This window comes from Bombina bombina, unplaced genomic scaffold, assembly GCF_027579735.1.
Source record: "Bombina bombina isolate aBomBom1 unplaced genomic scaffold, aBomBom1.pri scaffold_481, whole genome shotgun sequence".
Taxonomy (NCBI): Eukaryota; Metazoa; Chordata; class Amphibia; order Anura; family Bombinatoridae; genus Bombina; species Bombina bombina.
Genome location: NW_026512014.1, coordinates 49149 through 76190, shown reverse-complemented (window position 1 = coordinate 76190; position 27042 = coordinate 49149). Strand labels below are relative to the sequence as shown.

The 27042-nt window shown below is 44.2% G+C and overlaps 1 protein-coding gene across 3 annotated transcripts in view; it reads left to right on the top strand.

The window, feature by feature from the left end:
* Positions 1 to 27042, top strand: part of CRTAM (cytotoxic and regulatory T cell molecule) — a 243889-nt gene that overhangs the window by 211688 nt on the left and 5159 nt on the right. For all 3 annotated transcript variants that reach the window (XM_053696811.1, XM_053696809.1, XM_053696810.1), the window contains one exon: positions 5366 to 5455. In XM_053696811.1, coding sequence (XP_053552786.1) covers positions 5366 to 5455 — 90 coding nt within the window. The remainder of the gene's footprint in view (positions 1 to 5365; positions 5456 to 27042) is intronic.

Here is a 27042-nt window from a genome sequence, read left to right as displayed (position 1 = left end):
GGGCCCATTTATCAAGCTCCAGATGGAGCTTGAGGGCCCGTGTTTCTGGCGAGCCTGCAGACTCGCCAGAAACACCAGTTATAGAGCAGTGGTCTAAAGATTGAGTACGATTGGGTTGATTGACACCCTGCTGCTGGCAGCCGATTGGCCGCGAATCTGCAGGGGGCAGCATTGCACCAGCAGCTCACTAGACCTGCTGGCAGCTTGTGCAATGCTGAATACGGAGAGCGTATTGCTCTCCGCATTCAGCGAGATCTGTTGGACCTGATTTGCACTGTGGGATCAGGTCCGACAGACCGTTGTTAAATAGGGGCCTTAATCTCTCTGCTCATTATATTCTCCCTTTATTCTTTCATTGATTTCTTAGGGGCACTTTCCCCAGGGTCATTCTTCAAATAACCTGACACAGAACAAGCTAATGAGCTGTGGTTCATTCCTTGTAGAGCACTTCTCTTTCTGTATGCATTTGCTATATGACCCTGGGGGTGATGGGGGAAACCAGATGTGAACTTGCCCAATGTCCTTAGAGGAATATGGCTGCACCTCACTGATGAGGCCCAAAGAAGGCCGGAACGATCGTCTGGGGTTTTCATGTTCCTTGTTCAGAGGAGAATTGCCTGGTATTTTGGTGCTGGACTGACCTTGTTAGGCGGGATCAGACTGATATTCTTCAGGAAAGTTCTCCTCTGTGAAAAGCACAATTGGACTAAAAGAGGCTGCTCCTAGGTGGTAACTTAGCCATAGAACTAGCTACTGAGCTGTTGCTCATTCCTTGTAGAGCGCTTCTCTGTCTGTTTGTATCATTTTATGTCACCTGTCAGTAGTTAACTGATCATGTGTATTTGTACCATTAGTTGTAGAGCGCTTTTCTTTCTGTTTGTATCATTTTATGTCACCTGTCAGTAGTTAACTGATCATGTGTATTTGTACCATTAGTTGTAGAGCGCTTCTCTGTCTGTTTGTATCATTTTATGTCACCTGTCAGTAGTTAACTGATCATGTGTATTTGTACCATTAGTTGTAGAGCGCTTCTCTTTCTGTTTGTATCATTTTATGTCACCTGTCAGTAGTTAACTGATCATGTGTATTTGTACCATTAGTTGTAGAGCGCTTCTCTGTCTGTTTGTATCATTTTATGTCACCTGTCAGTAGTTAACTGATCATGTGTATTTGTACCATTAGTTGTATAGCGCTTCTGTTTGTATCATTTTATGTCACCTGTCAGTAGTTAACTGATCATGTGTATTTGTACCATTAGTTGTAGAGCGCTTCTGTTTGTATCATTTTATGTCACCTGTCAGTAGTTAACTGATCATGTGTATTTGTACCATTAGTTGTAGAGCGCTTCTCTGTCTGTTTGTATCATTTTATGTCACCTGTCAGTAGTTAACTGATCATGTGTATTTGTACCATTAGTTGTATAGCGCTTCTGTTTGTATCATTTTATGTCACCTGTCAGTAGTTAACTGATCATGTGTATTTGTACCATTAGTTGTAGAGCGCTTCTGTTTGTATCATTTTATGTCACCTGTCAGTAGTTAACTGATCATGTGTATTTGTACCATTAGTTGTAGAGCGCTTCTCTTTCTGTTTGTATCATTTTATGTCACCTGTCAGTAGTTAACTGATCATGTGTATTTGTACCATTAGTTGTAGAGCGCTTCTCTTTCTGTTTGTATCATTTTATGTCACCTGTCAGTAGTTAACTGATCATGTGTATTTGTACCATTAGTTGTATAGCGCTTCTCTTTCTGTTTGTATCATTTTATGTCACCTGTCAGTAGTTAACTGATCATGTGTATTTGTACCATTAGTTGTATAGCGCTTCTCTTTCTGTTTGTATCATTTTATGTCACCTGTCAGTAGTTAACTGATCATGTGTATTTGTACCATTAGTTGTAGAGCGCTTCTCTGTCTGTTTGTATCATTTTATGTCACCTGTCAGTAGTTAACTGATCATGTGTATTTGTACCATTAGTTGTAGAGCGCTTCTCTTTCTGTTTGTATCATTTTATGTCACCTGTCAGTAGTTAACTGATCATGTGTATTTGTACCATTAGTTGTAGAGCGCTTCTCTTTCTGTTTGTATCATTTTATGTCACCTGTCAGTAGTTAACTGATCATGTGTATTTGTACCATTAGTTGTAGAGCGCTTCTCTGTCTGTTTGTATCATTTTATGTCACCTGTCAGCTCTGTCTGCAGCAGGAGCAAGCTGCATTGAATGTAATGGCGCGGTCGGGCCGGGCTGTGACTAGACAGCTGGCCCGATGCGCTCTGAGGGAAAACCAGACAAGCTCAGTAGAGCACAGAGGGCGGGTCTGGAAAACCCTCTTCTTTTTATAAAAAATACCGGATATATTATGTAATAAAAAACTAGCACTAATATAATTTATATAATTCTGGATGAAGACTTCGGCCCAGCTTCGATGAGGACTTATGCCGATTGGATGAGGATGGATGTCCGGTCTTCGAAAACTGTAAGTGGATCTTTGGGGGTTAGTGTTTTAATTTTAGGTTAGGGACTTTGGGCTGAAAAAGAGCTAAATGCCCTTTTAAGGGTAATGCCCATACAAATGCCCTTTTCAGGGCAATGGGGAGCTTAGGTTTTTTAAATAGGGTTTTATTTGGGGGGTTGGTTGTGTGGGTGTTGGGTTTTACTGTTGGGGGGGTGTTTGTATTTTATTTGCAATGCCCTGCAAAAGGCCCTTTTAATAGCTATTGCTAGTTTATTGTAGGCTAGGGTTTTTTTTATTTTGGGGGGGCTTTTTTATTTTGATAGGGCTATTAGATTAGGTGTAATTAGTTTAAATATTTGATATTTTTTTGTGTAACTTAGTGTTTTTTATTTTGTGTAACTTAGTTGTTATTTTTTTGTAACTTAGTAATTTTTAATAGTAGATTTAAATAACTTGAGTAGGGTTAGGTTTTTAAATATCTAATATAGTTAATTTAATTGTTAGTTTAATGTAATTTTAGTATAATAGTTAGGGAAGGTTAATTAATAGTTTAATATAGTTTAATGTAATTTTAGTATAATAGTTAGGGTAGGTTAATTAATAGTTTAATATAGTTTAATGTAATTTTAGTATAATAGTTAGGGTAGGTTAATTAATAGTTTAATACAGTTTAATTTAATTCTAAAGGTAAGTTTAAATTTATTATAAGATAGGGATGAGGTAATTATAATGTAAAGTTAGCGGGTTGTTAGGTTTAGGGGTTAATAGCTTAATTTAGTTTATGGCGATTTGGGGGACTGGCAGTTTAGGAGTTAATAGGTTTAGTAAGTGGTAGTGGGAGGCCAGGGGTTTAGGGGTTAATACACTTATTTAGTTGCAGAGGGGTCCGGGAGCAGCGGGATAGGGGTTAATAACTTTATTAGCGTTGTGGTGGGCTCCGGGAGCAGCGGGATGGGGGTTAGTAACTTTATTTAGTGGCGGCGGGGTCCAGGAGCGGCGGGATAGGGGTTAAACATTTTAGTATAGTGGCGGTGTTTAGTGACAGGGTATAAATAAAGTTGGGAAAAAGCCGAATAGCAGCGAGATTGATGACTGTTAGTTAACAACAGTCTGCTGCTCATCGCCCCGTACTTGGTGCATGGCTTTTGACAGCTTTTTTTATAAATAAGAAGAGTGTATTCAGGCCCGCGGCCACAATGTTAGGCGAGCGTATTGGTGCCGGCGAATGCAGCATAGTTGACGGCTTGATAATTCGGCCTCATTATCTTTAGTATAAGTGTGAGTGTAATATGTCCTCAGACAATCTCACCTGTCACTAGCTAGAAGTACAAAAACATTTGGGTACCCAGGTTTAGAAAATTGAGTTTTCTGATACATTTAAATGATTTAAGTTTGAAAACTGCGTATTACACAAATTAAGTGTTAATGAAGCTTTCTAACAAAAGGGATACGCCCATATTTCAAATATGTGGGTGAAATATTCCTAATGTGTTCACATTTTAATGTTAATAGTAAATATATTTAGCATATTTAGAATAATTGTATTCAATGCACTGTGTAAAATAATGTTTTGTAAAGAATTTAACCAAAGGTGCAGCTAACCGGTCTAGATGAATATATCACATGACACAGGAACACTCATGGCACCTGGTGTAAGTTTGACCTGAAGACTAATTTAACGGTCGTTTTGCTTCAGTGACATTCAAACTTGCTTAAAATAGGTACATTTCATCAAATAGCCACTTAACTCTCCTGGCTGAATCCCAGTAACACTGGATCAATTGGTTAAATTGACCTGGATAGGAAGTCTGTCAGACCAAGGTCAATCGGAGCAGATTTCTCCCTAAAATACCAATGGCCCAGTTTGTTTGTGAAACGGCTAAATCTTTCTGTTCCTTTTCAGCTGTATAAAGACGTTTGGTGGGTTATTGTGCTGGGAATATTTGCCTGACACTCAGCTCGGGCACAACACGTTGTAGAAGCAGAATTATATGTTGTTTTACTGATCATTTATTGAGAGCAGATGGTTATAATATAATGTTTGTTGCATTACGGAGCTGTGGTTTTATTTGCTGGTAAAGATAGTTCTTTAAAGCACCAGAGAGAGGCATGACTTTAACATTTAAATCAGCAAAATGCTAACAAAACCCCTATCTGACAAGTGCTTTATTATGGGGGAAAATAAACAGCTTTAAAACCCACCGTGATCGTACAATTAGACTAATTTAATTGATGCTTCGTGTTTTGACTAGCGCTTTGTTTAGCCTTTCTCAAGACTAATCGCATTACAGAATTCTCGGAGTCTATATTTATGTCTTTTAAAAAGACCTTGATTTAAGTTGTGCATAACTGGGATTCAAGTATCGTTAATGTTAAAGGCACAACATCTTACGGATGACCCATTAATCAAGTACTATGGCAGTACTGGTCTCTAAATGTATGCACATCTCAGCTAATGGGATTCTAATTAATTAATGGAGCAGGGCTGCTTATTTCCACCTTTCAGAAGACGGTCATACAATTTAATCCACAAACTGACAATCAACAAATTATGATGAGTTTGACAAAAACGAATGAAACTAACAAACGAAGCTTTTTTTCCGTATGTGCAGCTGGGAATTCTATGCGCTTGTCATGTTTTGTTGCTAGTACACTGTACACCTGTCAAGCTTCTCTATAAAAGGCTGATTAGTGAATGTTCCACACTCGGAGGAATTATCCAAAAGCTTTGAGACCAATTGTTAGCTTACCCTTCGCCTATTCTTTGTCTTTGAATGATTAAACAATAGCACAGGTTCTGAGATGCAATTTAAAATATACAGTGCTGCGTAAATAAGCGCACACAAAATGAGCAATGCCAGGCTTCACTGCTGCAGAATATCCCTAAATAACAATTATTATGTTACAGAAAATGACATTTCAGATCAAACATTGGAGAGCACAAAATCCAGGTCCAACAATAATGAGGATGCGGGAAAACAGCAGAGAAATGCAGCAGGTAATCAGTCATCTGATGGCAATAACTTGTTTACAGATCTCGGCATAAAAATACATTTTTATTTGTAACTCACTGGCTATATTACTTGTGTTACTCTAAATAATATTGTTTTACACTAATGCACAACTGCTCATTTAGTGATTAGCATTACTATTATTTATTTCATTTATCTGAAATACAAAACAAAGGGACATGAAATACAAACATTTTGTTCATAATTCAGGCAGACTGCGCAGAAAACTAAATAACCGAAGAAAACTGGAAAATTGTCAATTCTGTTTGTATCATGAAATAAAGAACTTTTATGCTCCCCAGTACAGTGTCTGACTATACTAGACAAAAAGCAAGGCAATCCCTTCACGTCTGAGAGAGAAGACGGCCCTAGGCAGCTACTTATATGCTCCCCAGTATAGTGTCTGACTATACTAGACAAAATGCAAGGCAATCCCTTCACGTCTGAGAGAGAAGACGGCCCTAGGCAGCTACTTATATGCTCCCCAGTACAGTGTCTGACTATACTAGACAAAAAGCAAGGCAATCCCTTCACGTCTGAGAGAGAAGACGGCCCTAGGCAGCTACTTATATGCTCCCCAGTATAGTGTCTGACTATACTAGACAAAATGCAAGGCAATCCCCTCACTTCTGAAAGAGAAGACGGCCCTAGACAGCTACTTATATGCTCCCCAGTACAGTGTCTGACTATACTAGACAAAATGCAAGGCAATCCCCTCACTTCTGAGAGAGAAGACGGCCCTAGACAGCTACTTATATGCTCCCCAGTACAGTGTCTGACTATACTAGACAAAATGCAAGGCAATCCCCTCACTTCTGAGAGAGAAGACGGCCCTAGACAGCTACTTATATGCTCCCCAGTACAGTGTCTGACTATACTAGACAAAAAGCAAGGCAATCCCTTCACGTCTGAGAGAGAAGACGGCCCTAGGCAGCTACTTATATGCTCCCCAGTACAGTGTCTGACTATACTAGACAAAAAGCAAGGCAATCCCTTCACGTCTGAGAGAGAAGACGGCCCTAAGCAGCTACTTATATGCTCCCAATGACATTGTATGACTATACTAGACAAAATGCAAGGCAATCCCCTCACTTCTGAAAGAGAAGATGTCCCTAGGCAGCTACTTATATGCTCCCCAGTACAGTGTCTGACTATACTAGACAAAATGCAAGGCAATCCCCTCACTTCTGAAAGAGAAGACAGCCCTAAGCAGCTACTTATATGCTCCCAATGACATTGTCTGACTATATTAGACAAAAAGCAAGGCAATCCCCTCACTTCTGAAAGAGAAGACGTCCCTAGGCAGCTACTTATATGCTCCCCAGTACAGTGTCTGACTATATTAGACAAAAAGCAAGGCAATCCCTTCACTTCTAAGAGAGAAGAAGGCCCTAAGCAGCTACTTATATTCTCCCCAGTACAGTGTCTGACTATATTAGACAAAAAGCAAGGCAATCCCCTCACTTCTGAGAGAGAAGACGGCCCTAGGCAGCTACTTTTATGCTCCCCAGTACAGTGTCTGACTATACTAGACAAAAAGCAAGGCAATCCCATCACTTCTGAAAGAGAAGACGGCCCTAAGCAGCTACTTATATGCTCCCAATGACATTGTCTGACTATACTAGACAAAAAGCAAGGCAATCCCTTCACTTCTGAGAGAGAAGACTTCCCTAGGCAGCTACTTATATGCTCCCCAGTACAGTGTCTGACTATACTAGACAAAATGCAAGGCAATCCCCTCACTTCTGAAAGAGAAGATGGCCCTAGGCAGCTACTTGTATGCTCCCCAGTACAGTGTCTGACTATACTAGACAAAAAGCAAGGCAATCCCATCACTTCTGAAAGAGAAGACGTCCCTAGGCAGCTACTTATATGCTCCCCAGTACAGTGTCTGACTATACTAGACAAATAGCAAGGCAATCCCCTCACTTCTGAGAGAGAAGACGGCCCTAAGCAGCTACTTATATGCTCCCAAGGACATTGTCTGACTATACTAGACAAAAAGCAAGGCAATCCCTTCACTTCTGAGAGAGAAGAAGGCCCTAAGCAGCTACTTATATGCAACCCAGGACAGTGTCTGACTATATTAGACAAAAAGCAAGGCAATCCCCTCACTTCTGAGAGAGAAGACGGCCCTAGGCAGCTACTTATATGCTCCCCAGTACAGTGTCTGACTATACTAGACAAAAAGCAAGGCAATCCCTTCACTTCTGAGAGAGAAGACGGCCCTAAGCAGCTACTTATATGCTCCCAAGGACATTGTCTGACTATACTAGACAAAATGCAAGGCAATCCCCTCACTTCTGAAAGAGAAGACGGCCCTAGGCAGCTACTTATATGCTCCCCAATACAGTGTCTGACTATATTAGACAAAAAGCAAGGCAATCCCTTCACTTCTGAGAGAGAAGAAGGCCCTAAGCAGCTGCTTATATGTTCCCCAGTACAGTGTCTGACTATATTAGACAAAAAACAAGGCAATCCCTTCACTTCTGAGAGAGAATAAGGCCCTAAGCAGCTACTTATATGCTCGCCAGTACAGTGTCTGACTATACTAGACAAGAAGCAAGGCAATCCCTTCACTTCTGAGAGAGAAGACGGCCCTAAGCAGCTACTTATATGCTCCCAAGGACATTGTCTGACTATACTAGACAAAATGCAAGGCAATCCCCTAACTTCTGAAAGAGAAGACGGCCCTAGGCAGCTACTTATATGCTTCCCAGTACAGTGTCTGACTATACTAGACAAAAAGCAAGGCAATCCCCTCACTTCTGAGAGAGAAGACGTCCCTAGGCAGCTACTTATAGGCTCCCCAGTACAGTGTCTGACTATACTAGACAAAAAGCAAGGCAATCCCCTCACTTCTGAGAGAGAAGACGGCCCTAGGCAGCTACTTATATGCTCCCAAGGACAGTGTCTGACTATACTAGACAAAAAGCAAGGCAATCCCCTCACTTCTGAGAGAGAAGACGTCCCTAGGCAGCTACTTATATGCTCCCCAGTACAGTGTCTGACTATACTAGACAAAAAGCAAGGCAATACCATCACATCTGAGAGAGAAGACGGCCCTAGGCAGCTACTTAAATGCTCCCAAGGACAGTGTGTGACTATACTAGACAAAAAGCAAGGCAATCCCCTCACTTCTGAGTGAGAAGACGTCCCTAGGCAGCTACTTATATGCTCCCCAGTACAGTGTCTGACTATACTAGACAAAAAGCAAGGCAATACCATCACTTCTGAGAGAGAAGGCGGCCCTAGGCAGCTACTTATATGCTCCCAAGGACAGTGTGTGACTATACTAGACAAAAAGCAAGGCAATTCCCCTCACTTCTGAAAGAGAAGACAGCCCTAGGCAGCTACTTATATGCTCCCAAGGACATTGTCCGACTATACTAGACGAAAAGCAAGGCAATCCCCTCACTTCTGAGAGAGAAGACGTCCCTAGGCAGCTACTTATATGCTCCCCAGTACAGTGTCTGACTATACTAGACAAAAAGCAAGGCAATCCCCTCACTTCTGAAAGAGAAGACGGCTCTAGGCAGCTACTTATATGCTCCCCAGTACAGTGTCTGACTATACTAGACAAAATGCAGGGCAATCCCCTCACTTCTGAGAGAGAAGACGGCCCTATGCAGCTACTTATATACTCCCAAGGACATTGTCTGACTATACTAGACAAAAAGCAAGGCAATCCCTTCACTTCTGAAAGAGAAGAATGCACTAGGCAGCTACTTATATGCTCCCCAGTACAGTGTCTGACTATACTAGACAAAAAGCAAGGCAATCCCCTCACTTCTGAGAGAGAAGACGGCCCTAGGCAGCTACTTATATGCTCCCCAGTACAGTGTGTGACTATACTAGACAAAAAGCAAGGCAATCCCATCACTTCTGAGAGAGAAAACGGCCCTAGGCAGCTACTTACATGCTCCCAAGGACATTGTCCGACTATATTAGACAAAAAGCAAGGCAATCCCTTCACTTCTGAGAGAGAAGGCCCTAAGCAGCTACTTATATGCTCCCAAGGACAGTGTGTGACTATACTAGACAAAATGCAAGGCAATCCCCTCACTTCTGAAAGAGAAGACGGCCCTAGGCAGCTACTTATATGCTCCCCAGTACAGTGTATGACTAAACTAGACAAAAATCAAGGCAATCCCTTCACTTCTGAGAGAGAAGAAGGCCCTAAGCAGCTGCTTATATGTTCCCCAGTACAGTGTCTGACTATATTAGACAAAAAGCAAGGCAATCCCCTCACTTCTGAGAGAGAAGACGTCCCTAGGCAGCTACTTATAGGCTCCCCAGTACAGTGTCTGACTATACTAGACAAAAAGCAAGGCAATACCATCACTTCTGAGAGAGAAGGCGGCCCTAGGCAGCTACTTATATGCTCCCAAGGACAGTGTGTGACTATACTAGACAAAAAGCAAGGCAATCCCCTCACTTCTGAAAGAGAAGATGGCTCTAGGCAGCTACTTATATGCTCCCCAGTACATTGTCTGACTATACTAGACAAAAAGCAAGGCAATCCCCTCACTTCTGAGAGAGAAGACGGCCCTAGGCAACTACTTATATGCTCCCAAGGACATTGTCTGACTATACTAGACAAAAAGCAAGGCAACCCCTTCACTTCTAAAAGAGAAGAATGCTCTAGGCAGCTACTTATATGCTCCCCAGTACAGTGTCTGACTATACTAGACAAAATGCAAGGCAATCCCCTCACTTCTGAGAGAGAAGACGGCCCTAGGCAGCTACTTATATGCTCCCAAGGACAGTGTGTGACTATACTAGACAAAAAGCAAGGCAATCCCCTCACTTCTGAGAGAGAAGACGTCCCTAGGCAACTACTTATATGCTCCCCAGTACAGTGTCTGACTATACTAGACAAAAAGCAAGGCAATCCCCTCACTTCTGAGAAAGAAGACGGCCCTAAGCAGCTACTTATATGCTCCCAAGGACATTGTCTGACTATAATAGACAAAAAGCAAGGCAATCCCCTCACTTCTGAAAGAGAAGACGGCCCTAGGCAGCTACTTATATGCTCCCCAGTACAGTGACTGACTATACTAGACAAAATGCAAGGCAATCCCCTCACTTCTGAAAGAGAAGACGTCCCTAGGCAGCTACTTATATTCTCCCCAGTACAGTGTCTGACTATACTAGACAAAATGCAAGGCAATCCCCTCACTTCTGAAAGAGAAGACGGCCCTAGGCAGCTACTTATATGCTCCCCAGTACAGTGTCTGACTATACTAGACAAAAAGCAAGGCAATCCCCTCACTTCTGAGAGAGAAGACGGCCCTAAGCAGCTACTTATATGCTCCCAAGGACATTGTCTGACTATACTAGACAAAAAGCAAGGCAATCCCTTCACTTCTGAGAGAGAAGAAGGCCCTAAGCAGCTACTTATATGCTCCCCAGTACAGTGTCTGACTATATTAGACAAAAAGCAAGGCAATCCCTTCACTTCTGAGAGAGAAGGCCCTAAGCAGCTACTTATATGCTCCCAAGGACATTGTCTGACTATACTAGACAAAATGCAAGGCAATCCCCTCACTTCTTAAAGAGAAGACGGCCCTAGGCAGCTACTTATATGCTCCCCAGTACAGTGTATGACTAAACTAGACAAAAAGCAAGGCAATCCCTTCACTTCTGAGAGAGAAGAAGGCCCTAAGCAGCTGCTTATATGTTCCCCAGTACAGTGTCTGACTATATTAGACAAAAAGCAAGGCAATCCCCTCACTTCTGAGAGAGAAGACGTCCCTAGGCAGCTAATTATAGGCTCCCCAGTACAGTGTCTGACTATACTAGACAAAAAGCAAGGCAATCCCCTCACTTCTGAGAGAGAAGACGGCCCTAGGCAGCTACTTATATGCTCCCAAGGACATTGTTTGACTATACTAGACAAAATGCAAGGCAATCCCCTCACTTCTGAAAGAGAAGACGGCCCTAGGCAGCTACTTATATGCTCCCCAGTACAGTGTATGACTAAACTAGACAAAAAGCAAGGCAATCCCTTCACTTCTGAGAGAGAAGAAGGCCCTAAGCAGCTGCTTATATGTTCCCCAGTACAGTGTCTGACTATATTAGACAAAAAGCAAGGCAATCCCCTCACTTCTGAGAGAGAAGACGTCCCTAGGCAGCTACTTATAGGCTCCCCAGTACAGTGTCTGACTATACTAGACAAAAAGCAAGGCAATCCCCTCACTTCTGAGAGAGAAGACGGCCCTAGGCAGCTACTTATATGCTCCCAAGGACAGTGTCTGACTATACTAGACAAAAAGCAAGGCAATCCCCTCACTTCTGAGAGAGAAGACGTCCCTAGGCAGCTACTTATATGCTCCCCAGTACAGTGTCTGACTATACTAGACAAAAAGCAAGGCAATACCATCACTTCTGAGAGAGAAGGCGGCCCTAGGCAGCTACTTATATGCTCCCAAGGACAGTGTGTGACTATACTAGACAAAAAGCAAGGCAATTCCCCTCACTTCTGAAAGAGAAGACAGCCCTAGGCAGCTACTTATATGCTCCCAAGGACATTGTCCGACTATACTAGACGAAAAGCAAGGCAATCCCCTCACTTCTGAGAGAGAAGACGTCCCTAGGCAGCTACTTATATGCTCCCCAGTACAGTGTCTGACAATACTAGACAAAATGCAAGGCAATCCCCTCACTTCTAAAAGAGAAGACGGCTCTAGGCAGCTACTTATATGCTCCCCAGTACAGTGTCTGACTATATTAGACAAAAAGCAAGCCAATCCCCTCACTTCTGAAAGAGAAGACAACACTAGGCAGCTACTTATATGCTCCCCAGTACAGTGTCTGACAATACTAGACAAAATGCAAGGCAATCCCCTCACTTCTGAAAGAGAAGACGGCTCTAGGCAGCTACTTATATGCTCCCCAGTACAGTGTCTGACTATACTAGACAAAATGCAGGGCAATCCCCTCACTTCTGAGAGAGAAGACGGCCCTATGCAGCTACTTATATACTCCCAAGGACATTGTCTGACTATACTAGACAAAAAGCAAGGCAATCCCTTCACTTCTGAAAGAGAAGAATGCCCTAGGCAGCTACTTATATGCTCCCCAGTACAGTGTGTGACTATATTAGACAAAAAGCAAGGCAATCCCCTCACTTCTGAGAGAGAAGACGGCCCTAGGCAGCTACTTATATGCTCCCCAGTACAGTGTCTGACTATACTAGACAAAAAGCAAGGCAATCCCCTCACTTCTGAGAGAGAAGACGGCCCTAGGCAGCTACTTATATGCTCCCCAGTACAGTGTGTGACTATACTAGACAAAAAGCAAGGCAATCCCATCACTTCTGAGAGAGAAAACGGCCCTAGGCAGCTACTTACATGCTCCCAAGGACATTGTCCGACTATACTAGACAAAAAGCAAGGCAATCCCCTCACTTCTGAAAGAGAAGAATGCCCTAGGCAGCTACTTATATGCTCCCCAGTACAGTGTCTGACTATACTAGACAAAAAGCAAGGCAATCCCCTCACTTCTGAAAGAGAAGACGGCCCTAGGCAACTACTTATATGCTCCCAAGGACATTTACTGACTATACTAGACAAAAAGCAAGGCAATCCCTTCACTTCTGAAAGAGAAGAATGCTCTAGGCAGCTACTTATATGCTCCCCAGTACAGTGTCTGACTATACTAGACAAAATGCAAGCCAATCCCCTCACTTCTGAGAGAGAAGACGGCCCTAGGCAGCTACTTATATGCTCCCCAGTACAGTGTGTGACTATACTAGACAAAAAGCAAGGCAATCCCATCACTTCTGAGAGAGAAAACGGCCCTAGGCAGCTACTTACATGCTCCCAAGGACATTGTCCGACTATACTAGACAAAAAGCAAGGCAATCCCCTCACTTCTGAAAGAGAAGAATGCCCTAGGCAGCTACTTATATGCTCCCCAGTACAGTGTCTGACTATACTAGACAAAAAGCAAGGCAATCCCCTCACTTCTGAAAGAGAAGACGGCCCTAGGCAACTACTTATATGCTCCCATGGACATTGTCTGACTATACTAGACAAAAAGCAAGGCAATCCCTTCACTTCTGAAAGAGAAGAATGCTCTAGGCAGCTACTTATATGCTCCCAAGGACATTGTCTGACTATACTAGACAAAAAGCAAGGCAATCCCCTCACTTCTGAAAGAGAAGACGGCCCTAAGCAACTACTTATATGCTCCCAAGGACATTGTCTGACTATACTAGACAAAAAGCAAGGCAATCCCCTCACTTCTGAAAGAGAAGACGGCCCTAAGCAACTACTTATATGCTCCCAAGGACATTGTCTGACTATACTAGACAAAAAGCAAGGCAATCCCTTCACTTCTGAAAGAGAAGAATGCTCTAGGCAGCTACTTATATGCTCCCCAGTACAGTGTCTGACTATACTAGACAAAATGCAAGGCAATCCCCTCACTTCTGAGAGAGAAGACGGCTCTAGGCAGCTACTTATATGCTCCCCAGTACAGTGTCTGACTATACTAGACAAAATGCAAGGCAAAATGCAAGGCAATCCCCTCACTTCTGAGAGAGAAGACGGCCCTAGGCAGCTACTTATATGCTCCCAAGGACAGTGTGTGACTATACTAGACAAAAAGCAAGGCAATCCCCTCACTTCTGAGAGAGAAGACGTCCCTAGGCAACTACTTATATGCTCCCCAGTACAGTGTCTGACTATACTAGACAAAAAGCAAGGCAATCCCCTCACTTCTGAGAAAGAAGACGGCCCTAGGTAGCTACTTATATGCTCCCCAGTACAGTGTCTGACTATACTAGACAAAATCCAAGGCAATCCCCTCACTTCTGAGAGAGAAGACGGCCCTAGGCAACTACTTATATGCTCCCAAGGACATTGTCTGACTATACTAGACAAAAAGCAAGGCAATCCCTTCACTTCTGAGAGAGAAGAAGGCCCTAAGCAGCTACTTATATGCTCCCAAGGACATTGTCTGACTATACTAGACAAAAAGCAAGGCAATCCCTTCACTTCTTAGAGAGAAGACGTCCCTAGGCAACTACTTATATGCTCCCCAGTACAGTGTCTGACTATATTAGACAAAAAGCAAGGCAATCCCCTCACTTCTGAGAGAGAAGACGGCTCTAGGCAGCTACTTATATGCTCCCAAGGACAGTGTCTGACTATACTAGACAAAATGCAAGGCAATCCCCTCACTTCTGAGAGAGAAGAAGGCCCTAAGCAGCTACTTATATGCTCCCCAGTACAGTGTCTGACTATACTAGACAAAATGCAAGGCAATCCCCTCACTTCTGAAAGAGAAGACGGCCCTAGGCAGCTACTTATATGCTCCCCAGTACAGTGTCTGACTATACTAGACAAAAAGCAAGGCAATCCCCTCACTTCTGAGAGAGAAGACGGCCCTAAGCAGCTACTTATATGCTCCCAAGGACATTGTCTGACTATACTAGACAAAAAGCAAGGCAATCCCTTTACTTCTGAGAGAGAAGAAGGCCCTAAGCAGCTACTTATATACTCCCAAGGACATTGTCTGACTATACTAGACAAAAAGCAAGGCAATCCCTTCACTTCTGAGAGAGAAGAAGGCCCTAAGCAGCTGCTTATATGCTCCCCAGTACAGTGTCTGATTATATTAGACAAAAAGCAAGGCAATCCCCTCACTTCTGAGAGAGAAGACGTCCCTAGGCAGCTACTTATAGGCTCCCCAGTACAGTGTCTGACTATACTAGACAAAAAGCAAGGCAATCCCCTCACTTCTGAGAGAGAAGACGGCCCTAGGCAGCTACTTATATGCTCCCAAGGACAGTGTCTGACTATACTAGACAAAAAGCAAGGCAATCCCCTCACTTCTGAGAGAGAAGACGTCCCTAGGCAGCTACTTATATGCTCCCCAGTACAGTGTCTGACTATACTAGACAAAAAGCAAGGCAATACCATCACTTCTGAGAGAGAAGGCGGCCCTAGGCAGCTACTTATATGCTCCCAAGGACAGTGTGTGACTATACTAGACAAAAAGCAAGGCAATTCCCCTCACTTCTGAAAGAGAAGACAGCCCTAGGCAGCTACTTATATGCTCCCAAGGACATTGTCCGACTATACTAGACGAAAAGCAAGGCAATCCCCTCACTTCTGAGAGAGAAGACGTCCCTAGGCAGCTACTTATATGCTCCCCAGTACAGTGTCTGACAATACTAGACAAAAAGCAAGGCAATCCCCTCACTTCTGAAAGAGAAGACGGCTCTAGGCAGCTACTTATATGCTCCCCAGTACAGTGTCCGGCTTTACTAGACAAAATGCAGGGCAATCCCCTCACTTCTGAGAGAGAAGACGGCCCTATGCAGCTACTTATATACTCCCAAGGACATTGTCTGACTATACTAGACAAAAAGCAAGGCAATCCCCTCACTTCTGAGAGAGAAGACGGCCCTAGGCAGCTACTTATATGCTCCCCAGTACAGTGTCTGACTATACTAGACAAAAAGCAAGGCAATCCCATCACTTCTGAGAGAGAAAACGGCCCTAGGCAGCTACTTACATGCTCCCAAGGACATTGTCCGACTATACTAGACAAAAAGCAAGGCAATCCCCTCACTTCTGAAAGAGAAGAATGCCCTAGGCAGCTACTTATATGCTCCCCAGTACAGTGTCTGACTATACTAGACAAAAAGCAAGGCAATCCCCTCACTTCTGAGAGAGAAGACGGCCCTAGGCAGCTACTTATATGCTCCCCAGTACAGTGTGTGACTATACTAGACAAAAAGCAAGGCAATCCCCTCACTTCTGAAAGAGAAGACGGCCCTAGGCAACTACTTATATGCTCCCAAGGACATTGTCTGACTATACTAGACAAAAAGCAAGGCAATCCCTTCACTTCTGAAAGAGAAGAATGCTCTAGGCAGCTACTTATATGCTCCCCAGTACAGTGTCTGACTATACTAGACAAAAAGCAAGGCAATCCCCTCACTTCTGAGAGAGAAGACGGCTCTAGGCAGCTACTTATATGCTCCCCAGTACAGTGTCTGACTATACTAGACAAAAAGCAAGGCAATACCTTCACTTCTGAGAGAGAAGATGGCCATAGGCAGCTACTTATATGCTCCCCAGTACAGATTCTGACTATACTAGACAAAAAGCAAGGCAATTCCCCTCACTTCTGAAAGAGAAGACAGCCCTAGGCAGCTACTTATATGCTCCCAAGGACATTGTCCGACTATACTAGACGAAAAGCAAGGCAATCCCCTCACTTCTGAGAGAGAAGACGTCCCTAGGCAGCTACTTATATGCTCCCCAGTACAGTGTCTGACAATACTAGACAAAAAGCAAAGCAATCCCCTCACTTCTGAAAGAGAAGACGGCTCTAGGCAGCTACTTATATGCTCCCCAGTACAGTGTCTGACTATACTAGACAAAATGCAGGGCAATCCCCTCACTTCTGAGAGAGAAGACGGCCCTATGCAGCTACTTATATACTCCCAAGGACATTGTCTGACTATACTAGACAAAAAGCAAGGCAATCCCTTCACTTCTGAAAGAGAACAATGCCCTAGGCAGCTACTTATATGCTCCCCAGTACAGTGTCTGACTATACTAGACAAAAAGCAAGGCAATCCCCTCACTTCTGAGAGAGAAGACGGCCCTAGGCAGCTACTTATATGCTCCCCAGTACAGTGTGTGACTATACTAGACAAAAAGCAAGGCAATCCCATCACTTCTGAGAGAGAAAACGGCCCTAGGCAGCTACTTACATGCTCCCAAGGACATTGTCCGACTATACTAGACAAAAAGCAAGGCAATCCCCTCACTTCTGAAAGAGAAGAATGCCCTAGGCAGCTACTTATATGCTCCCCAGTACAGTGTCTGACTATACTAGACAAAAAGCAAGGCAATCCCCTCACTTCTGAGAGAGAAGACGGCCCTAGGCAGCTACTTATATGCTCCCCAGTACAGTGTGTGACTATACTAGACAAAAAGCAAGGCAATCCCCTCACTTCTGAAAGAGAAGACGGCCCTAGGCAACTACTTATATGCTCCCAAGGACATTGTCTGACTATACTAGACAAAAAGCAAGGCAATCCCTTCACTTCTGAAAGAGAAGAATGCTCTAGGCAGCTACTTATATGCTCCCCAGTACAGTGTCTGACTATACTAGACAAAAAGCAAGGCAATCCCCTCACTTCTGAGAGAGAAGACGGCTCTAGGCAGCTACTTATATGCTCCCCAGTACAGTGTCTGACTATACTAGACAAAATGCAAGGCAATCCCCTCACTTCTGAGAGAGAAGACGGCCCTAGGCAGCTATTATATGCTCCCAAGGACAGTGTGTGATTATACTAGACAAAAAGCAAGGCAATCCCCTCACTTCTGAGAGAGAAGACGTCCCTAGGCAACTACTTATATGCTCCCCAGTACAGTGTCTGACTATACTAGACAAAAAGCAAGGCAATCCCCTCACTTCTGAGAAAGAAGACGGCCCTAAGCAGCTACTTATATGCTCCCAAGGACATTGTCTGACTATACTAGACAAAAAGCAAGGCAATCCCTTCACTTCTTAGAGAGAAGACGTCCCTAGGCAACTACTTATATGCTCCCCAGTACAGTGTCTGACTATATTAGACAAAAAGCAAGGCAATCCCCTCACTTCTGAGAGAGAAGACGGCTCTAGGCAGCTACTTATATGCTCCCAAGGACAGTGTCTGACTATACTAGACAAAATGCAAGGCAATCCCCTCACTTCTGAGAGAGAAGAAGGCCCTAAGCAGCTACTTATATGCTCCCCAGGACAGTGTCTGACTATACTAGACAAAATGCAAGGCAATCCCCTCACTTCTGAAAGAGAAGACGGCCCTAGGCAGCTACTTATATGCTCCCCAGTACAGTGTCTGACTATACTAGACAAAAAGCAAGGCAATCCCCTCACTTCTGAGAGAGAAGACGGCCCTAAGCAGCTACTTATATGCTCCCAAGGACATTGTCTGACTATACTAGACAAAAAGCAAGGCAATCCCTTCACTTCTGAGAGAGAAGAAGGCCCTAAGCAGCTACTTATATGCTCCCCAGTACAGTGTCTGACTATATTAGACAAAAAGCAAGGCAATCCCTTCACTTCTGAGAGAGAAGAAGGCCCTAAGCAGCTACTTATATGCTCCCAAGGACATTGTCTGACTATACTAGACAAAATGCAAGGCAATCCCCTCACTTCTGAAAGAGAAGACGGCCCTAGGCAGCTACTTATATGCTCCCCAGTACAGTGTATGACTATACTAGACAAAAAGCAAGGCAATCCCTTCACTTCTGAGAGAGAAGACGGCCCTAAGCAGCTACTTATATGCTCCCAAGGACATTGTCTGACTATACTAGACAAAAAGCAAGGCAATCCCTTCACTTCTGAAAGAGAAGACGTCCCTAGACAGCTACTTATATGCTCCCCAGTACAGTGTCTGACTATATTAGACAAAAAGCAAGGCAATCCCTTCACTTCTGAGAGAGAAGAAGGCCCTAAGCAGCTGCTTATATGTTCCCCAGTACAGTGTCTGACTATATTAGACAAAAAGCAAGGCAATCCCTTCACTTCTGAGAGAGAAGACGGCCCTAAGCAGCTACTTATATGCTCCCAAGGACATTGTCTGACTATACTAGACAAAATGCACGGCAATCCCCTCACTTCTGAAAGAGAAGACGGCCCTAGGCAGCTACTTATATGCTCCCCAGTACAGTGTCTGACTATAGACAAAACGAAAGGCAATCCCCTCACTTCTGAGAGAGAAGACGTCCCTAGGCAGCTACTTATAGGCTCCCCAGTACAGTGTCTGACTATACTAGACAAAGAGCAAGGCAATCCCCTCACTTCTGAGAGAGAAGACGGCCCTAGGCAGCTACTTATATGCTCCCCAGTACAGTGTCTGACTATACTAGACAAAAAGCAAGGCAATACCATCACTTCTGAGAGAGAAGACGGCCCTAGGCAGCTACTTATATGCTCCCAAGGACAGTGTGTGACTATACTAGACAAAAAGCAAGGCAATTCCCCTCACTTCTGAAAGAGAAGACAGCCCTAGGCAGCAACTTATATGCTCCCCAGTACAGTGTGTGACTATACTAGACAAAAAGCAAGGCAATCCCATCACTTCTGAGAGAGAAGACGGCCCTAGACAGCTACTTATATGCTCCCAAGGACATTGTCCGACTATACTAGACGAAAAGCAAGGCAATCCCCTCACTTCTGAGAGAGAAGACGTCCCTAGGCAGCTACTTATATGCTCCCCAGTACAGTGTCTGACTATACTAGACAAAAAGCAAGGCAATCCCCTCACTTCTGAAAGAGAAGACGCCTCTAGGCAGCTACTTATATGCTCCCCAGTACAGTGTCTGACTATACTAGACAAAATGCACGGCAATCCCCTCACTTCTGAAATAGAAGACGGCCCTAGGCAGCTACTTATATGCTCCCCAGTACAGTGTCTGACTATAGACAAAACGAAAGGCAATCCCCTCACTTCTGAGAGAGAAGACGTCCCTAGGCAGCTACTTATAGGCTCCCCAGTACAGTGTCTGACTATACTAGACAAAAAGCAAGGCAATCCCCTCACTTCTGAGAGAGAAGACGGCCCTAGGCAGCTACTTATATGCTCCCCAGTACAGTGTCTGACTATACTAGACAAAAAGCAAGGCAATACCATCACTTCTGAGAGAGAAGACGGCCCTAGGCAGCTACTTATATGCTCCCAAGGACAGTGTGTGACTATACTAGACAAAAAGCAAGGCAATTCCCCTCACTTCTGAAAGAGAAGACAGCCCCAGGCAGCAACTTATATGCTCCCCAGTACAGTGTGTGACTATACTAGACAAAAAGCAAGGCAATCCCATCACTTCTGAGAGAGAAGACGGCCCTAGACAGCTACTTATATGCTCCCAAGGACATTGTCCGACTATACTAGACGAAAAGCAAGGCAATCCCCTCACTTCTGAGAGAGAAGACGTCCCTAGGCAGCTACTTATATGCTCCCCAGTACAGTGTCTGACTATACTAGACAAAAAGCAAGGCAATCCCCTCACTTCTGAAAGAGAAGACGCCTCTAGGCAGCTACTTATATGCTCCCCAGTACAGTGTCTGACTATACTAGACAAAATGTAGGGCAATCCCCTCACTTCTGAGAGAGAAGACGGCCCTATGCAGCTACTTATATACTCCCAAGGACATTGTCTGACTATACTAGACAAAAAGCAAGGCAATCCCCTCACTTCTGAAAGAGAAGAATGCCCTAGGCAGCTACTTATATGCTCCCCAGTACAGTGTCTGACTGTACTAGACAAAATGCAAGGCAATCCCCTCACTTCTGAGAGAGAAGACGGCCCTAGGCAGCTACTTATATGCTCCCAAGGACAGTGTGTGACTATACTAGACAAAAAGCAAGGCAATCCCCTTACTTCTGAGAGAGAAGACGGCTCTAGGCAGCTACTTATATGCTCCCCAGTACAGTGTCTGACTATACTAGACAAAATGCAAGGCAATCCCATCACTTCTGAAAGAGAAGACGTCTCTAGGCCGCTACTTATATGCTCCCCAGTACAGTGTCTGACTATACTAGACAAAATGCAGGGCAATCCCCTCACTTCTGAGAGAGAAGACGGCCCTATGCAGCTACTTATATGCTCCCCAGTACAATGTCTGACTATACTAGACGAAAAGCAAGGCAATCCCATCACTTCTGAGAGAGAAGACGGCCCTAGGCAGCTACTTATATGCTCCCCAGTACAGTGTCTGACTATACTAGACAAAAAGCAAGGCAATCCCCTCACTTCTGAGAGAGAAGACGGCTCTAGGCAGCTACTTATATGCTCCCCAGTACAGTGTCTGACTATACTAGACAAAATGCAAGGCAATCCCCTCACTTCTGAGAGAGAAGACGGCCCTAGGCAACTACTTATATGCTCCCAAGGACATTGTCTGACTATACTAGACAAAAAGCAAGGCAATCCCTTCACTTCTGAGAGAGAAGAAGGCCCTAACCAGCTACTTATATGCTCCCCAGTACAGTGTCTGACTATATTAGACAAAAAGCAAGGCAATCCCTTCACTTCTGAGAGAGAAGAAGGCCCTAAGCAGCTACTTATATGCTCGCCAGTACAGTGTTTGACTATACTAGACAAAAAGCAAGGCAATCCCTTCACTTCTGAGAGAGAAGACGGCCCTAAGCAGCTACTTATATGCTCCCAAGGACATTGTCTGACTATACTAGACAAAATGCAAGGCAATCCCCTTACTTCTGAAAGAGAAGACGGCCCTAGGCAGCTACTTATATGCTCCCCAGTACAGTGTCTGACTATACTAGACAAAAAGCAAGGCAATCCCCTCACTTCTGAGAGAGAAGACGTCCCTAGGCAGCTACTTATATGCTCCCCAGTACAGTGTCTGACTATACTAGACAAAAAGCAAGGCAATCCCATCACTTCTGAAAGAGAAAACGGCCCTAGGCAGCTACTTATATGCTCCCCAGTACAGTGTCTGACTATACTAGACAAAAAGCAAGACAATCCCCTCACTTCTGAAAGAGAAGATGGCTCTAGGCAGCTACTTATATGCTCCCAAGGACATTGTCCGACTATACTAGACAAAAAGCAAGGCAATCCCCTCACTTCTGAAAGAGAAGATGGCTCTAGGCAGCTACTTATATGCTCCCCAGTACAGTGTCTGACTATACTAGACAAAAAGCAAGGCAATCCCTTCACTTCTGAGAGAGAAGACGGCCCTAAGCAGCTACTTATATACTCCCAAGGACATTGTCTGACTTTACTAGACAAAAAGCAAGGCAATCCCCTCATTTCTGAAAGAGAAGAATGCCCTAGGCAGCTACTTATATGCTCCCCAGTACAGTGTATGACTATACTAGACAAAAATGCAGGGCAATCCCCTCACTTCTGAGAGAGAAGATGGCCCTAGGCAGCTACTTATATGCTCCCCAGTACAGTGTGTGACTATACTAGACAAAAATGCAAGGCAATCCCCTCACTTCTGAAAGAGAAGAATGCTCTAGGCAGCTACTTATATGCTCCCCAGTACAGTGTCTGACTATACTAAACAAAATGCAAGGCAATCCCCTCACTTCTGAGAGAGAAGACGTCCCTAGGCAGCTACTTATATGCTCCCAAGGACAGTGTGTGACTATACTAGACAAAAATGCAAGGCAATCCCCTCACTTCTGAAAGAGAAGATTGCCCTAGGCAGCTACTTATATGCTCCCCAGTACAGTGTCTGACTATACTAGACAAAAAGCAAGGCAATCCCCTCACTTCTGAGAGAGAAGATGGCCCTAAGCAGCTACTTATATGCTCCCCAGTACAGTGTCTGACTATACTAGACAAAATGCAAGGCAATCCCCTCACTTCTGAGAGAGAAGACGTCCCTAGGCAACTACTTATATGCTCCCCAGTACAGTGTCTGACTATATTAGACAAAAAGAAAGCCAATCCCCTCACTTCTGAGAGAGAAGACGGCTCTAGGCAGCTACTTATATGCTCCCAAGGACAGTGTCTGACTATATTAGACAAAAAGCAAGGCAATCCCCTCACTTCTGAAAGAGAAGACAGCCCTAGACAGCTACTTATATGCTCCCCAGTACAGTGTCTGACTATACTAGACAAAAAGCAAGGCAATCCCCTCACTTCTGAAAGAGAAGACGGCCCTAGACAGCTACTTATATGCTCCCCAGTACAGTGTCTGACTATACTAGACAAAAAGCAAGGCAATCCCCTCACTTCTGAAAGAGAAGACGGCCCTAGACAGCTACTTATATGCTCCCCAGTACAGTGTCTGACTATACTAGACAAAATGCAAGGCAATCCCCTCACTTCTGAAAGAGAAGACGGCTCTAGGCAGCTACTTATATGCTCCCCAGTACAGTGTCTGACTATACTAGACAAAATGCAAGGCAACCCCCTCACTTCTGAGAGAGAACACGGCCCTAGGCAGCTACTTATATGCTCCCCAGTACAGTGTCTGACTATAATAGACAAAAAAGCAAGGCAATCCCCTCACTTCTGAGAGAGAAGATGGCCATAAGCAGCTACTTATATGCTCCCAATGACATTGTCTGACTATACTAGACAAAAAGCAAGGCAATCTCCTCACTTCTAAAAGAGAAGACAACACTAGGCAGCTACTTATATGCTCCCAATGACATTGTCTGACTATACTAGACAAAAAGCAAGGCAATCTCCTCACTTCTAAAAGAGAAGACGGCCCTAGGCAGCTACTTATATGCTCCCAAGGACAGTGTCTGACTATACTAGACAAAAAGCAAGGCATTTCCCTCACTTTTGAAAGAGAAGACAGCCCTAGGAAACTACTTATATGCTCCCAAGGACATTGTCTGACTATACTAGACAAAAAGCAAGGCAATCCCTTCACTTCTGAGAGAGAAGATGGCCATAGGCAGCTACTTAAATGCTTCCCAGTACAGATTCTGACTATACTAGACAAAAAGCAAGGCAATTCCCTCACTTCTGAGAGAGAAGATGGCCCTAAGCAGCTACTTATATGCTCCCAAGGACAGTGTCTGACTATTCTAGACAAAAAGCAAGCCAATCCCCTCACTTCTGAAAGAGAAGATAACACTAGGCAGCTACTTATATGCTCCCAATTACATTGTCTGACTATACTAGACAAAATGCAAGGCAATCCCCTCACTTCTGAGAGAGAAGATTGCCATAGGCAGCTACTTATATGCTCCCAAGGACAGTGTCTGACTATACTAGACAAAAAGCAAGGCAATCCCCTCACTTCTGAAAGAGAAGACGGCTCTAGGCAGCTACTTATATGCTCCCAAGGACATTGTCTGACTATACTAGACAAAAAGCAAGGCAATCCCCTCACTTCTGAGAGAGAAGACGGCTCTAGGCAGCTACTTATATGCTCCCAAGGACAGTGTCTGACTATATTAGACAAAAAGCAAGGCAATCCCCTCACTTCTGAAAGAGAAGACAAAACTAGACAGCTACTTATATGCTCCCAATGACATTGTCTGACTATACTAGACAAAAAGCAAGGCAATCCCCTCACTTCTGAGAGAGAAGACGGCCCTAGGCAGCTACTTATATGCTCCACAGTACAGTGTCTGACTATACTAGACAAAATGCAAGGCAATCCCCTCACTTCTGAGAGAGAAGATTGCCATAGGCAGCTACTTATATGCTCCCAAGGACAGTGTCTGACTATACTAGACAAAAAGCAAGGCAATCCCCTCACTTCTGAAAGAGAAGACGGCTCTAGGCAGCTACTTATATGCTCCCAATGACATTGTCTGACTATACTAGACAAAAAGCAAGGCAATCTCCTCACTTCTGAGAGAGAAGACGGCCCTAGGCAGCTACTTATATGCTCCCAAGGACAGTGTCTGACTATACTAGACAAAAAGCAAGGCAATTCCCTCACTTCTGAAAGAGAAGACAGCCCTAGGAAACTACTTATATGCTCCCAAGGACATTGTCTGACTATACTAGACAAAAAGCAAGGCAATACCTTCACTTCTGAGAGAGAAGATGGCCATAGGCAGCTACTTATATGCTCCCCAGTACAGATTCTGACTATACTAGACAAAAAGCAAGCCAATCCCCTCACTTCTGAAAGAGAAGACAACACTAGGCAGCTACTTATATGCTCCCAATGACATTGTCTGACTATACTAGACAAAATGCAAGGCAATTCCCTCACTTCTGAGAGAAAAGACGGCTCTAGGCAGCTACTTATATGCTCCCAAGGACAGTGTCTGACTATATTAGACAAAAAGCAAGGCAATCCCCTCACTTCTGAAAGAAAAGACGGCTCTAGGCAGCTACTTATATGCTCCCCAGTACAGTGTCTGACTATACTAGACAAAAAGCAAGGCAATCTCCTCACTTCTGAGAGAGAAGACGGCCCTAGGAAGCTACTTATATGCTCCCAAGGACATTGTCTGACAATACTAGACAAAAAGCAAGGCAATTCCCTCACTTCTGAGAGAGAAGATGGCCCTAAGCAGCTACTTATATGCTCCCAAGGACAGTGTCTGACTATACTAGTCAAAAAGCAAGGCAATTCCCTCACTTCTGAGAGAGAAGATGGCCCTAAGCAGCTACTTATATGCTCCCAAGCACACTGTCTGACTAAACTAGACAAAAAGCAAGGCAATCCCCTCACTTCTGAAAGAGAAGACAACACTAGGCAGCTACTTATATGCTCCCAAGGACATTGTCTGACTATACTAGATAAAATGCAAGGCAATCCCCTCACTTCTGAGAGAGAAGATTGCCATAGGCAGCTACTTATATGCTCCCAAGGACAGTGTCTGACTATACTTGACAAAAAGCAAGGCAATCCCCTCATTCTGAGAGAGAAGACGGCCCTAGGCAGCTACTTATATGCTCCCAAGGACATTGTCTGACTATACTAGACAAAAAGCAAGGCAATCTCTAAACTTCTGAGCGAGAAGACAGCCCTAGGCAGCTACTTATATGCTCCCCAGTACAGTGTCTGACTATAATAGACAAAAAGCAAGGCAATTCCCTAACTTCTGAGAGAGAAGACAGCACTAGGCAGCTACTTATATGCTCCCAAGGACAGGGTCTGACTATACTAGACAAAAAGCAAGGCAATCCCCTCACTTCTGAGAGAGAAGACGGCCCTAGGCAGCTACTTCTATGCTCCCAAGGACATTGTCTGACTATACTAGACAAAAAGCAAGGCAATCCCCTCACTTCTGAGAGAGAAGACGGCCCTAGGCAGCTACTTATATGCTCCCAAGGACATTGTCTGACTATACAAGACAAAAAGCAAGGCAATCCCCTCACTTCTGAGAGAGAAGACGGCCCTAGGCAGCTACTAATATGCTCCCAAAGACAGTGTCTGACTATACTAGACAAAAAGCAAGGCAATCCCCTCACTTCTGAGAGAGAAGACGGCCCTAGGCAGCTACTTATATGCTCCCCAGGACATTGTCTGACTATACTAGACAAAAAGCAAGGCAATCTCTAAACTTCTGAGCGAGAAGACAGCCCTAGGCAGCTACGTATATGCTCCCCAGTACAGTGTCTGACTATACTAGACAAAATGCAAGACAAAGTCTTCACCTCTGAGAGAGAAGACGTCCCTAGGCTGCTACTTATATGCTCCCCAGAACAGTGTCTGACTATACTAGACAAAATGCAAGGCAATCCCCTTACTTCAGAGAGAGAAGACGGCCCTAGACAGCTACTTATATGCTCCCAAGGACAGTGTCCGACTATACTAGACAAAATGCAAGGCAATCCCCTCACTTCTGAGAGAGAAGACGGCCCTAGGCAGCTACTTATATGTTCCCAAGGACAGTGTGTGACTATACTAGACAAAAATCAAGGCAATCTCTAAGCTTCTGAGCGAGAAGACAGCCCTAGGCAGCTACTTATATGCTCCCAAGGACAGTGTGTGACTATACTAGACAAAAAGCAAGGCAATCCCCTCACTTCTGAGAGAGAAGACGGCCCTAGGCAGCTACTTATATGTTCCCAAGGACAGTGTGTGACTATACTAGACAAAAAGCAAGGCAATCCCCTCACTTCTGAAAGAGAAA